Source organism: Osmerus eperlanus, chromosome 3, assembly GCF_963692335.1.
Source record: "Osmerus eperlanus chromosome 3, fOsmEpe2.1, whole genome shotgun sequence".
NCBI lineage: Eukaryota > Metazoa > Chordata > Actinopteri > Osmeriformes > Osmeridae > Osmerus > Osmerus eperlanus.
This window is the reverse complement of record NC_085020.1, coordinates 2,476,759-2,489,843: the sequence shown is the minus strand read 5'-3', so window position 1 is coordinate 2,489,843 and position 13,085 is coordinate 2,476,759. Positions and strand designations below refer to the sequence as shown.

At 49.6% G+C, this 13,085-nt stretch overlaps 1 protein-coding gene across 1 annotated transcript; it reads right to left on the bottom strand.

Annotated features, from left to right (window-relative positions):
• Window positions 1-232: 232 nt before the first annotated feature.
• Window positions 233-13,016, bottom strand: sucla2 (succinate-CoA ligase ADP-forming subunit beta). Its single transcript, XM_062456473.1, has 11 exons — window positions 12,862-13,016; window positions 11,859-12,054; window positions 10,051-10,150; window positions 9,608-9,770; window positions 9,215-9,343; window positions 7,251-7,389; window positions 5,788-5,949; window positions 5,488-5,630; window positions 4,209-4,329; window positions 3,103-3,191; window positions 233-2,063 (listed from the first exon to the last, which is right to left on the bottom strand). The coding sequence occupies exons 1-11, from the start codon at window positions 12,943-12,945 to the stop codon at window positions 1,989-1,991; spliced, it is 1,401 nt and encodes a 466-aa protein (XP_062312457.1). The 5' UTR covers window positions 12,946-13,016; the 3' UTR covers window positions 233-1,988.
• Window positions 13,017-13,085: the final 69 nt, after the last annotated feature.

Genomic DNA, 13,085 nt, shown 5'->3' with positions numbered 1-13,085 from the left:
CTTCATATTACCCTTGTTGACATAATCCTTTGATGTGAGTGTAGGAGACACGTCGCTTGTGATTTATGACACAAGCTTGACGCAAATCACGCATTCTTCTCATACTTAGGTGATGGTTTTCTTTGAAAATATCTCTGGCCTTGGAAAAAATGTAGCAGAATTCTAAGTCCATCGGAAAAAACATTCATAACGTGAGAAGGACAAGCAGAGCAGAAATAAACACAAGCAAGACTTCTCTGTTCTCTGGATTTATTCTAAGTTTCGTGTTCTCCCCGAGAGGACCATAAATATTTTACAGAAAGAGAACAGTAGTCTCGTTATTTACAAGATATTATAAATGTCTTACAACTCACAATAAGTGTATTTTTTGGGGGATTCTGAGTGCAGGGGGAGTAACAGGGAGAGAGAGAGAAAGATGGAGGAAGCGAGAACAGACATTACTACAATCGTTTACAGTTCTGTAGAGGACAGTCCTCTCCCAGAGGCAGGAGTGTGGTTTGACTGACCGGGTGTGAAGTCCTGTTTTTGCTGTTGTGATCTGGTGGCAGACCACAGAATATCAGGTAGCTATGGAGGAGAGAGGGATGAAGAGGAGGGTGTGCTGAAGGCCGGCAGCAGTGGGGAAAGTTGACATGATCTGAGATGGACAGCACAGTGGGAACACACACACACACAAAAAAACGAATTCCTACCATGCGTTACCTTGTACACAACCAGGTACAAATGACCCCTGGTTTTCCTGCTTGCGTCAACATCAGGTCAGTGATGCAACAAAAGCTCTCAACACACGTTTAGACTGACACGCCTGCACACAGCGCCTGACACCGGCTAGGGGCAGGAGAGATGAAGAACCAGACGCACGTGGAGGTGCTCACCACAACATCATCTAACATTCAACCGTTTCTAAAAGCTCCAGCACTCGGCCCTTTCAGATCGCGGGAGAGATCAGAACAAACTCAGACGCTGCCCGTATCCAAGCACTATAAACAACCAGCCAATGAATCACCAGCATCAGTCACTCGTGGACAAGAGCTAGCTCGTTAGCGTTGTTCTCCACAGCGCTAACGCCGGCTCTTCTGAGCACTTTCAGCCCCGGAGAAACAACTGGCGAGGGGATCAACACTACCGAGTCGGCGGGGCTTGTCGTTCGGCAGAGAGAACTCCTCCTCTGCACCCCCCTCTCTCATCCCTCGTTCTCCCGCTCTGCTCCTCAGCAGCCTGCAGGGGCGAGAGGAGGAGGAGAAGGGGAAGAGGAGGAGAAGTGGAGGAGCTCTGTGACAGACCTAGCCTCAGCCTTCTGACCACCATCTTCCTACAGAGTCAGCAGAGGGCTCTGAGAGAGTTCTGGGGAAAACTGAGTGAGCTATAGTCTGAAGCCAAGAAGACATTCCCAAAAATGTAACCAGGCAGAGCGAGCCTCTATCTCCCTGTTCCAGAGAAGAGCCAGGGGCTGGGGCAGGGGGGGGGGGGGATTGTGCGTTTAGACATGGTGCTATGCAATGTGGGGGTGGGTGGAGAGAGACGTGCCTGGGAGAAAAGATGGGTAATGTAGTCTTCCATCTGAGGCCCATCACCCATTTCGAGACTACGACTACTTGAGCTCTGAGTTCCTGTGCGCCTTCCATTTCCCTGGAAACAACACGACAGGGTGAGTAATACTTGGAAGAGTAACGCAGTCACACGGCCAAAAGGAGACCTCACACAAGAGTGTACCAGAGCAGGGGGGAGAAGAAAGGGAAGGAATAGGATAGGACAACTACGTACACACACTTACTGTGTGTGTGTGTGTGTCCCTACACACACAGGAGGAAACACATGTAAATGAGCCTGAGCCATGCCACCAGACCAGAGAGAGAGAAAGAACCAGAAGGAGAGAGAGAGAGGGTAGAGTTTGGGGTGGCGTGGGAGGGTCCAGGGCGAGAGGCGCTCCTTGCCGATGAGGGGCGGGGCATGTCCGGGGTGGCGCTGGGGACGTCAGGGGGCGGGACTTAGATGGGCAGCTGGAAGGTGATGTCCACTTGAGCCTCCTTAGCCAGCGAGACGATTTCAGAAAGCTTTACAACCTGCAGAACACAAGAGAGAGAGAGAGAGACAGAGAGAGACAGAGAGAGAGAGAGACAGAAGAAAACACGTCAGAAAAGACGGTTTTCTCACGTCAGCGAGCAGACAAACACAGTCAACAGAGCTTGCATGGTGGGGTGCTGTAACTGCAATGGACTGCAAACTGGCCTCTAATGGGGAACCTGATGTTTCCAAGCATAGAGCAATGACAGCGGAAGAGAGGGGACATGAAGGGGAAGACTAGACGCTTCTGTCCAGCTGGATGCCGGGAGATTGGAGAGGCCTGCCAGATCATCAGAGCTATTCAAGTCAGGCAGTCACTGTGGGGGGGTGGGTGACTGCAGCGATTAGGCTGTCATAACGCCCTGCCGCCACCAACTGCTTGACACTCAAAACAACCCTTTCACTCACACACACACACACACACACACACATTCCCACCAATGGCATAAAGAGTTTGACACACACACAGATTTGCTGCTGGTGCAGGTTGTCAGATTTCCACACGCTGTTCAACCTGCGAGGCTGAGTGTCCGTTTAGTGGTTTTTATGAACGTTGCAACTGTTTTGTGCGCTAGTTGAAAAGCTTTTTCAGAAAGGCGCTGGTGTTGTCATTCGCTTCTCCTCAGCTACACAGCCACTCAACAGTCAGAGAGCTATACACAAATATTGTTCAAGCTACTAGCTAGCCAGCTAGTCTAGCTAGGGGTCAAGACTTGATGATGAAAGGCTGGGATGAGGTGATGGTCAGCGCCCCACAAGCACATTTCTGACAGAGAGAAACAACACATGGACACATGCTCTGACCCCTACACAAACCTTGCCTGATATTCTCTCTCACATTCAAACACATCATGCAGACAACATACCCTCTTGTACCACACACACACACACTCATCATCCAACACAGACCAGACAGGCCTGGAGGGCCAGCTTGCATGTCTGAGCGTGTGCTTGTCTGTGTGTGCTTGTCTGTGTGTGTGCGTCTACATGTGTGTGCGTCTGTGCGTGCATCTGTGTGTTCTCTGCGAGGCCTCGTACCATCTTGGCAGCCTCGTCCAGATCATCGCAGGCTAGGATCTTGAGTGGGCTGGCAGCGATCAGGGCTTTGGCATCGTCCACTCTGGTCCCTGGAAACACACACACACACAGCTGACGTCATTCACATGCATTTACATTTACATTTAGTCATTTAGCAGACGCTCTTATCCAGAGCGATTTACAGTAAGTACAGGGACATTCCCCGAGGCAAGTAGGGTGAAGTGCCTTGCCCAAGGACACAACGTCAGTTGGCATGACCGGGAATCGAACTGGCAACCTTCGGATTACTAGCCCGACTCCCTCACCGCTCAGCCAACTGACTCATTTCATTCAAGGTTGATTTCGCTACGATAGCGTTACTATGTCAGGACATGTCAACTTGATTGTGCAAACTTAGAATGGGGCTGAATGGAGTGGAAATAGCTAAATACATGGTCTTGCTGTAGTTTGGGTCCAATGTTTGGGACTACTACCATGCCATTAGGCAGAGTCACCCGGCCGATAACACTGACAGCATTTTCAGAAACACGGCTCTAGCAAACTCATTGTTTCCTCCGGTACGACGCGCCAAACACACGCTCCTATCTTGAGCCTCGCTTTTGGGGTTTCTGCGCTTTTTACACGCGCAGTAAAAGTTCAAATGTTCTCAACTTTTCAGCGCAAGGCACGTAGTCTCAAAGCTCATCAATGTCACAGGCTGCGCTGCCTGTGTCTGGGGACCACCGCAGGGAATTGGGAAACGGTGAGGGGCAAGGAGAGCAGGAACCTGATTCTGACAGACTGTGTGTTCTCTGGCCTTTAAAACCTCTGCCTTCTCTCTCTTCTCTTGCTTCTCTTTCCCGCCTCTCTACTCCTCTTTTCCCTCCAAAAAAAGGGCTTTGATGTTTTCATGGTGTATAATCTAGTCGTCTCCAGCTAGTGGCTGTCATACAGCGCTTCAATTAAACTCAGTTAAACTCAATCTGTGTTTGACGGTTGAAACCGCAGGCTCAGAATGGCTGCTGGTTGGCCAGGAGGACAGTATCGACCGTGTTGGTTCATCTGCCTCCCCTGCCATTACTGGAAAAGTGTGTGTATTCATAGCCTGTGTGTGTGTGTGTGCTCACCTTGTAACCGCACCACGATGGGGATCTTCAGTTCCAGGTCCGTGACGGCCATGATGATGCCCTGGGCTATGACATCACACCTCATGATGCCTCCAAAGATGTTAACCATGATGGCCATCACCTGTAACCACATAATGACCATGAAGCATCACCTAAACAACTTAAAAACAGCAACTTTTGGCCGTGATCAGATCCCTAAATGGCAACCAAAAACCCGGGCAGCCTACAGATGACAACAAGACACATAAAGCCCTCTAATACAGAGGACTTCACGTGTGAACTGGACCAGAGTCCCACTCCCTGGTGGGACTGGACCCAAGTCCCACTCCCTGGTGGGACTGGACCCGAGTCAGAACGGGGCGTCCCCGTTCTGACCAGAGTCCCACTCCCTGGTGTGAACTGGACCCAAATCCCACTCCCTGGTGGGACTGGACCCGAGTCCCACTCCCTGGTGGGACTGGACCCGAGTCCCACTCCCTGGTGGGACTGGACCCGAGTCCCACTCCCTGGTGTGGACTGGACCAGAGTCCCACTCCCTGGTGTGATGCCGGACAGCAGCCGGCTTCATTAGCGCCGCCCTGCTCTCCTGCTGAGAGGGTCGTCCTGTCCGGCCAGGTCCCTCTCCACTCCAGCTCACTGCCTGGACCGCTGTCACAGGGTCACATTTGTCATTAGGAGAGACCATCTGTGTCAGTCACACTGCGGGACAGATGTCTTTGTTGAGCTCTCCCTTTGGGTGTTGTGTTGTCATTTGTTTCTCATTACTGATCGCTTCCGAAAATGTCATGAAGAACAAGTGAGCTCTCTCAAGTTCCCCTCCCCGCCTGCTTAAAGTGTCTTTGATATCAGACCAATGCTGGATCAACAAAATAGGACCTCAGACAGAACAAAATGACACTAAAGCCGTGTGGAGGGCGATAGCATCTAAAAAAACGAACTGAACACGTCCCTCTGCACCATTAGGCTCCAGTAGCCCCCTTTAAAATAGAAATGTTATTTGACTGCATCGTTTCTACAGTGTTTATCAGTGAAGGTAGAAGTGGGAAGGCTCATTTTGTCTGAAGCAGGTATCCCATAAAGCCCGTGTCTTCGTGTAATGAGAAAAATACTGTGAGTTGTCGCTAGATTCGATTTTTTGTCACTAGGGAAGGTGAACAGTCGCTAAGTCCTGTTTGCGTTTCTTGGAGCGGCGTGAAAACATTATTATTCCAAACATTCTAACCCCAACTGCCAACAGCAGAATGTTTGGTGTTTGCTGGTCGTTGTCGGGGCCCCTCACCTTCCTGTCCGAGGTGATGAGCTTGAAGGCCTCGGTCACCTGGTGGGCCGTGGCTCCGCCCCCCACGTCCAGGAAGTTAGCGGGTGTGCCGCCATGCAGCTTGATGATGTCCATGGTGGCCATGGCCAGACCCGCCCCGTTCACTACACACACACGCCCCAAAACAGTTGAGAATAGGGCAAAACTCAAATATATATGTAAAACAGTATGTACATCTCTGTCTGTGTGCACGCGTGTGTATGATCGGCCGTACATGGCAGGTGTGTGTGTGTGCGTGCGTGTGGGAGGGGCGCTCCTCACCCAGACAGCCGATGGTTCCGTCCAGGCCGATGTAGTTGAGGTCGGCCTTGGCTGCCTGCTGGTCGCGGGGGTCCTCCTGTGTCCAGTCCCGCATGTCGAACACCTTCTTCTGCCGGTACGCTGCGTTCGAGTCAAAGTTGATCTTGGCATCCATGCACATCACTGTGGAAAAAAAACAGGTTGCCATGGGGACGACGGAAACATCGAACCGCAGATCACGGCGATGGGTCAAATGAGGTGGTCATGTGATGAATGACTCATGTTCTCTTCTGACGTCTCACAGCATGTCTGCTAGTGGCCTGTGGTGTTCTGTGGTGTTCTGCGGTCCATACAGAAGGTTGTCGTGGAGATCAAACAGACCACAGATACCTTCAGCTGTGTGTGATCAGCATTGGCCAGAAATACTGTCACTCAACCCCATTCACTCACGGGATTGGACCGTTGTGCTAAACATTTTAATACCTCTTCATAAGCACTTACTGTACAAGCACGTCTATATTAGGGCCTCTTGTGACCCATTTGAACCACTTTAACCGGCCATATATAACAAAGATAATGTATGCACAAGACCACTACGAGAGTCGCACTCTAATTATCAATTAGAACAATTCTGAGATTTGCTCTGTGGGGGAGTGGAGGGGGGACTAGGTGTGTGTTAGTAACGGGGGCGGTGAGTCATCGATGGCTGGGACCACAGGCTGGGACGCTGCACAGAAGCAGATAATGGACAGAAGGGATAATCACTGAGTCATGGCCTCCAACGTCACTCTGCACACTGGGCCCGCAGGCTCTGCCAGGGCTTGACTACCTGCTAGGAGCGTGTGTGTGTGTGTCTTCCGAGGAGTGTATGTGTGTGTGTGTGAGGGAGAGTGTGTGTGTGTGTGTGTGTGTGAGGGAGAGTGTGTATGTGTGTGTGTGTGTGTGAGGGAGAGTGTGTATGTGTGTGTGTGTGTCTTCCGAGGAGTGTATGTGTGTGTGTGTGAGGGAGAGTGTATGTGTGTGTGTGTGTGTGTGTGTGTGTGAGGGAGAGTGTGTATGTGTGTGTGTGTGTCTTCCGAGGAGTGTATGTGTGTGTGTGTGTGAGGGAGAGTGTGTATGAGTGTGTGTGTGTCTTCCGAGGAGTGTATGTGTGTGTGTGTGAGGGAGAGTGTGTATGTGTGTGTGTGTGTCTTCCGAGGAGTGTATGTGTGTGTGTGTGTGTGACAGAGAGAGTGTATCCAGGTAACAGGAGGTGGAGGCAGGGGAGAAAGAGACTGACAGCAGACTGACCTGGACACGGCCTATCCACATTACTTTATGTGAACGTGACATTGTGACCGTTCTAGATCTTACCGCCCTAGTGAAGGTCACGTTCACCTTTTTAGAGGGACTGTGGTGAATGTACAACATGCGTGTGACAGTGTGTGGGTGTGTGAGTGTGTGTCTGTGTGTGCATGCGTGTGACTGCATGCGTGTGTGTGTACCAATGCCAGATGAGTCCTCCACCATAGGGTTGATCTCCAGCATGGAGGCGTCGTACTTCATGAAGACGTTGTACAGCTTGATCATGCTCTCTGCAGCCTCGCTGATCAGGGCTGGGGGGAAGCCCATCTTCGTGGCAACCTGGACACACACACACACATTTAAAAGTTATTTAAGAATTTGGTCAACAGACCAAAATTGTATTTATTTCAAGTGTTAATTAAAAGGCTATTGAGTGCTTTTGTGCAGAGCTTTTCCAGACGCATGCTGAGCAGTAACACATGCTGAGCAGTAACACATGCTGAGAAGTAACACATGCTGAGCAGTAACACATGCTGAGCAGTAACACACTGGCAGAGAGCAGTAACACATGCTGAGCAGTAACACATGCTGAGCAGTAACACATGCTGAGCAGTAACACATGCTGAGCAGTAACACACTGGCAGAGAGCAGTAACACATGCTGAGCAGTGACACATGCTGAGCAGTAACACATGCTGAGCAGTAACACACTGGCAGAGAGCAGTAACACATGCTGAGCAGTAACACATGCTGAGCAGTAACACACTGGCAGAGAGCAGTAACACATGCTGAGCAGTAACACATGCTGAGCAGTAACACACTGGCAGAGAGCAGTAACACATGCTGAGCAGTAACACATGCTGAGCAGTAACACACTGGCAAAGAGCAGTAACACATGCTGAGCAGTAACACATGCTGAGCAGTAACACACTGGCAGAGAGCAGTAACACATGCTGAGCAGTAACACATGCTGAGCAGTAACACACTGGCAGAGAGCAGTAACACATGCTGAGCAGTAACACATGCTGAGCAGTAACACATGCTGAGCAGTAACACATGCTGAGCAGTAACACATGCTGAGCAGTAACACACTGGCAGAGAGCAGTAACACATGCTGAGCAGTAACACATGCTGAGCAGTAACACACTGGCAGAGAGCAGTAACACATGCTGAGCAGTGACACACTGGCAGAGAGCAGTAACACATGCTGAGCAGTGACACACTGGCAGAGAGCAGTAACACATGCTGAGCAGTAACACACTGGCAGAGAGCAGTAACACATGCTGAGCAGTAACACACTGGCAGAGAGCAGTAACACACTGGCAGAGAGCAGTAACACACTGGCAGAGAGCAGTAACACACTGGCAGAGAGCAGTAACACATGCTGAGCAGTAACACACTGGCAGAGAGTTGGAGACGGATGATGACTTCATCCTTTCACTACGGTGCTTCTTTCATCTACATTTACATTTAGTCATTTAGCAGACGCTCTTATCCAGAGCGACTTACAGTAAGTACAGGGACATTCCCCCAAGTAGGGTGAAGTGCCTTGCCCAAGGACACAACGTCAGTTGGCACGGCCGGGAATCGAACTGGCAACCTTCGGATTACTAGCCCGACTCCCTCACCGCTCAGCCACCTGACTTCATCTACAATCAATCAAGCATTTCTCCCAACACTGTGTTTGAAAAGCAGTTTAAAGTGTATCCTTAGTTTGTGTTGCTGTTCACGTATTTACTGAAGGCAATAGAGAAGCTAAGGCAAGGAGACAGACAGGGTGACAGGGTGACTTTGTGACCGAAGGACACTCTGTACGTGCCACCGCATGTCGAGCGAGAAGCACTGAAACACACATTGCAAAACAGGACAATGTGTGTGGTGTGTGTGTGTGCGCGCGCGTGTGTGCGCGCGTATGTGTGCGCGTGTGTGTGTGCGGTGTGTGTGTGCGTGTGTGCGCATGTGTGTGTGTGTGTGTGTTTGTGTGCGCGTGTGTGTGTGTTTGTGTGCGCGTGTGTGTATTTGGGGAGGGGGAGAGATATAAAGAGCAGGAAGTGATGTGATGGGAGGATGTGTGTTTGTGTGCGCGTGTGTGTATTTGGGGAGGGGGAGAGATATAAAGAGCAGGAAGTGATGTGATGGGAGGATGTGTGTTTGGGTGTGGTTACCGTGACAGCCTGCTCCATCTTGATGCCCTCCAGGATGTCGATGGGCTCCTTGACGATGGCGTCAGGGTTCTCTGCTGCCACATCCTCGATGTTCACGCCCCCCTGAGAGCTGCCAATCAGCACTGGGCCCTGCGGGAGAGGGGAGGGGCTAAACATGAGCACGCCTTAAAAAGATACGCATTTATACGCTTTGAGGGAGAACACTGAAGTCCAAGAGGAATCCCTTTGAACGCAAGAAACCAATACTCTGTACCACTACGCCATCTAGTGGCCAAAGCCACCTTTGACAAACTAGGTGCAGGACTAGCCGATGTCATTGGTCAAGGACTTCCTGGTTATGACTGGAGGACAGTGACTGGTGGGCTGTGGTCACCTGACCAGTGAGAGGCTCACCTGGAAGGACCTCTCCATGGTGATGGCAAAGTAGTACTCCCTGCGCGGGTAGCGACGCTCGCAGATGAACACCTGGTTACAGATACGACCCTGCTCTCCCGTCTGCTTGGTGTACAGCTTACGACCAATCATCTGAGAGGAGATGTCCCTCGCCTCCTCTGGCCTGGAGGAGGAGGGAGAGGAGGAGGAGGGAGGAGGAATGGGGAGAAAGTGAGATGGGTAGAAAAAGAGAGAAAAGAGGGGAGAGGGAGGGAGGAGGATGGATACAGGAGGGGTAGGGATAGGGAGAAAGAGTGAGAGGAGAGAGAAAAGAAGGGAGAGGGATAGTGAAATGAGCCCAAAGGAAATTAGCATTTTGTTAAGAATTAATGTCTAAACTATTTATTTTATTAGAATACTCCAAAAGTGGAGGAAGTTTAGAGAGAAGATACTGGAACACGTACGAGTAGACAATCTTCACTCCTCCCTTGAGCCCGCCCTCAAACGTGCCTTTCCCGCGCCCGCCCGCCAGCACCTGAGCCTTCACCACCAGGTCCTTGGAGGCTACGGGACAAACACACGGCATTGACATGTCATCACACGCACAGCAGGAAGGAATAACAGAACAAAGGGTGGATCCTGGTGTACGGTACTGCCAAATACACACCCAGACACACAGGGTGTGTTTTCACTGTACTGTAGATACTCTGTACCACTCTTAAATGAGTGACACGTTGAAAGATATCAAGTTAATATGTATCCACATTACCACCAAGAAAGGCTGAACATTCTCTAGACAGTGACGGTATGGAGAACTGAGAGTTTCTTCAACATCATGTCCAAGCACGTGTTTTTCTAGAGAGGAACTTGTATCAGCTCACAGGAGGAGCAACTGTTTCAATAAGCTCAGATGTGTTTGGATAGAAAGTAAAAACCCCACAGACATAGATTCAGGAAGTGGTCCAAACTGAACTCAATCATGGCAAAAAAAATAATAAGCAAAAACATTGACATTGAGATACAATATGTTACAAATAATAGACAGTGTTTCCCCTACCATTATATTAGGGGGGCACCCCCCCCCCCCCCCCCCCCGAAGGTCAAGTAAAAAAACAAACAACAAAAAAACGTTTACTTTTTTTTTTTTTATATAGCGCCAGATCACAAAATAAGTCATTTAAGGTTACCTTTCTTATAAAACTGGTCTATAGCTTGCTCTTTTATTAAACAAACTAAATTGCCTTATGTTATAGGTAAGAATAATAAATGTTGTTTCTAAAGAGAATTATCTCCTTCAAAAAGCTGATGATTATGCTTGCTAACTATCTATTAGGCTGTCATCTCCACCATGACATGTCTGTGTGACATGATCCCACTGAAGCCCTGAGGCTATGTTTAGAATGCAGTGTGTGTGGGTGTGTGTGTGTGTGTGTGTTCAGCATCGATGCCAGCAAGCTATTAAAAACTCTAGACAAGGGTCATTCTAAATTAGAAGTTTTGCACTTCTCAGATTTCCAAAAGAAATGTGTCTTGCAAAGAGTCTGGAACAAAAGCTGTGATTATGGATGACAGAGGCCTTCAAAGAGGCCTTAAAGCTGAATAGGCCTTAAAGCTGAATAGACCGTTTCTCACTTTAGACTACTTCTAAAATCAACCTGGTACTAGGAGCAAAGAAAGGATTTTTGGCAGCTTCAAAATCAGAAGAAGCCAGTTACTTTCCCTGGGGTACATTGAGGAATTTTAAGAAAAGCATTAAGGAAGTTCATCTGTTACTCTAAATGTCAAACAGACCTGCCAGAGAGACTGAACAGCTCCTAAACCAACACTAATGTAAAGACCCGTTAGAGACCCATCAGAGACCTGTTTCCAACCATATTCGGTCAAAACGTCAGTGGAGGTTTCGGTCTCCTCTACAAAAGACAGGTTGCTGCTGTGCTACAAGACTGCAGCAGGGCAGATCTGAGCAGAAATCCTGAAACACTCTCCAGAACCAACCCCACTCCAGCACATCCACCTTCCCATCACACATCCCCTCAGACACGACATCCTCACAGAACCCCCCGGCACTACTGGATGTCCTGTGGCACTTGTCTCGTCACACCCATTTTTTGTACAGTTACATGTTGTTGTTTAGCTCCACGCAGTGGTCGTAGTTGTCTAGGGGATGTTTTCTGTAGCGTCGTGGTCCTGGGTGAACGCTCTTTAGTTTCACTGCGTGCTACCAGCATGTGATTGAAATGACAATAAACGCCCACTGGAGCTTAGATCTTACCGATCTGCTTGGCCACAGAGTAGGCCTCGTCAGAGGAGCTGGCCACCAGGCCTGCTGGAACAGCAATGCCAGCCTCCTTCAGCAGGCCGATGCTCATGTACTCGTGCAGGGAGAGGTTCCTCTGCTGCTGCTGCAGGTAGGAGGGCTGGGCTTGGGCTCCATGGGCCCCAAACACACCAGAGGACCCCCCCAGCACCTGGAGCAGAGGGGGGGGGGGGGACGAGGGAGAGGGGACAAAATAGGAGTCGTTGAATACAAAAAAACTAAGGCACATCAATGCAGCCTGGCTGTTAAAGAGAGCATGGACACATACGTGTGCGTACAAGTGAAGGCGCGAGGGGCCACCACGCTCGCACACAGACAAGGGTAAGAGAGGGTAAGCGCCAGAATTAGAACATCCAGCTAAAAACACTGAATATACTGAGAAATGTGACTGGGTGTTTGTTGATACCTGACAGGTACAATTGTAAGTGGCATCAGCTCTGTTTTCAGCATTGAGTCATATGGGGCACCTAAACCCATTTGGGAAGTTCTATTCGAGTGCAAGTGTGACAGATGCGATGGTGAATTTAGGCTGTTTCCTCCTATGCCCCTGGCCTGTGACGTTGCTAACGGCAGCTGTTGGAGGTCAATCCGTAGACGGCTGGCTATTTCTCTAAGCACTCTTCATCTACCTTACAAAGACGGAACACAAATAAACGCCACATCTGTATCTAATTTAGGTTTATAGTGAATATATAGCCAACATTTTTCAATAATCAAGCGAGTCTGTCTATCATACGCGGCAATGTTAGCTAGATAGCTTGTGTTAGCTTGCAAGCTAATGCATTAGCCGCAGTCAGGCCATTTCAATACAAACACTGCGATAGTGCGAGGATGGGCTAATGTCAAATATGACCCTGTCGCTGTCCGGGGATTTCTTGGTTACTGTGTTACTATACTGGCATGATATTTGCATAAATCGGTAGCTGAAGTCTTCCTCTATTGCTCGTCAAACACCTACCTTGGATGCGGAGTTTATTGTTGTCCTGGTCCCACAATTTCTCAGTCTTGCCGACAATCGGCCGCAAATCAGGGACGTCGCCATGTTTCCCCTCACAAGCACAAGATACTTTAACGCATGCGTAGTGACCTACAAAGCCTGGTGCCCCTTGCACATCCATTGCGCATTATCCGTTCCTTACAGTTTGAAAACAACAGGGGTGGCTGACTATTAATACTTAAACT

What these genes read in the sequence shown, in the direction of transcription:
- sucla2 (XM_062456473.1), bottom strand. Translation starts at nt 12,945, where the DNA reads ATGGCGACGTCCCTGATTTGCGGCCGATTGTCGGCAAGACTGAGAAAT. An exon ending in AGATGGAGCAGGCTGTCACG is followed by an intron (nt 7,390 to 9,214) that starts GTAACCACACCC and finishes GTGTGTGTCCAG; the next exon opens with GTTGCCACGAAGATGGGCTT. An exon ending in TCATCACCTCGGACAGGAAG is followed by an intron (nt 4,330 to 5,487) that starts GTGAGGGGCCCC and finishes ATGTGGTTACAG; the next exon opens with GTGATGGCCATCATGGTTAA.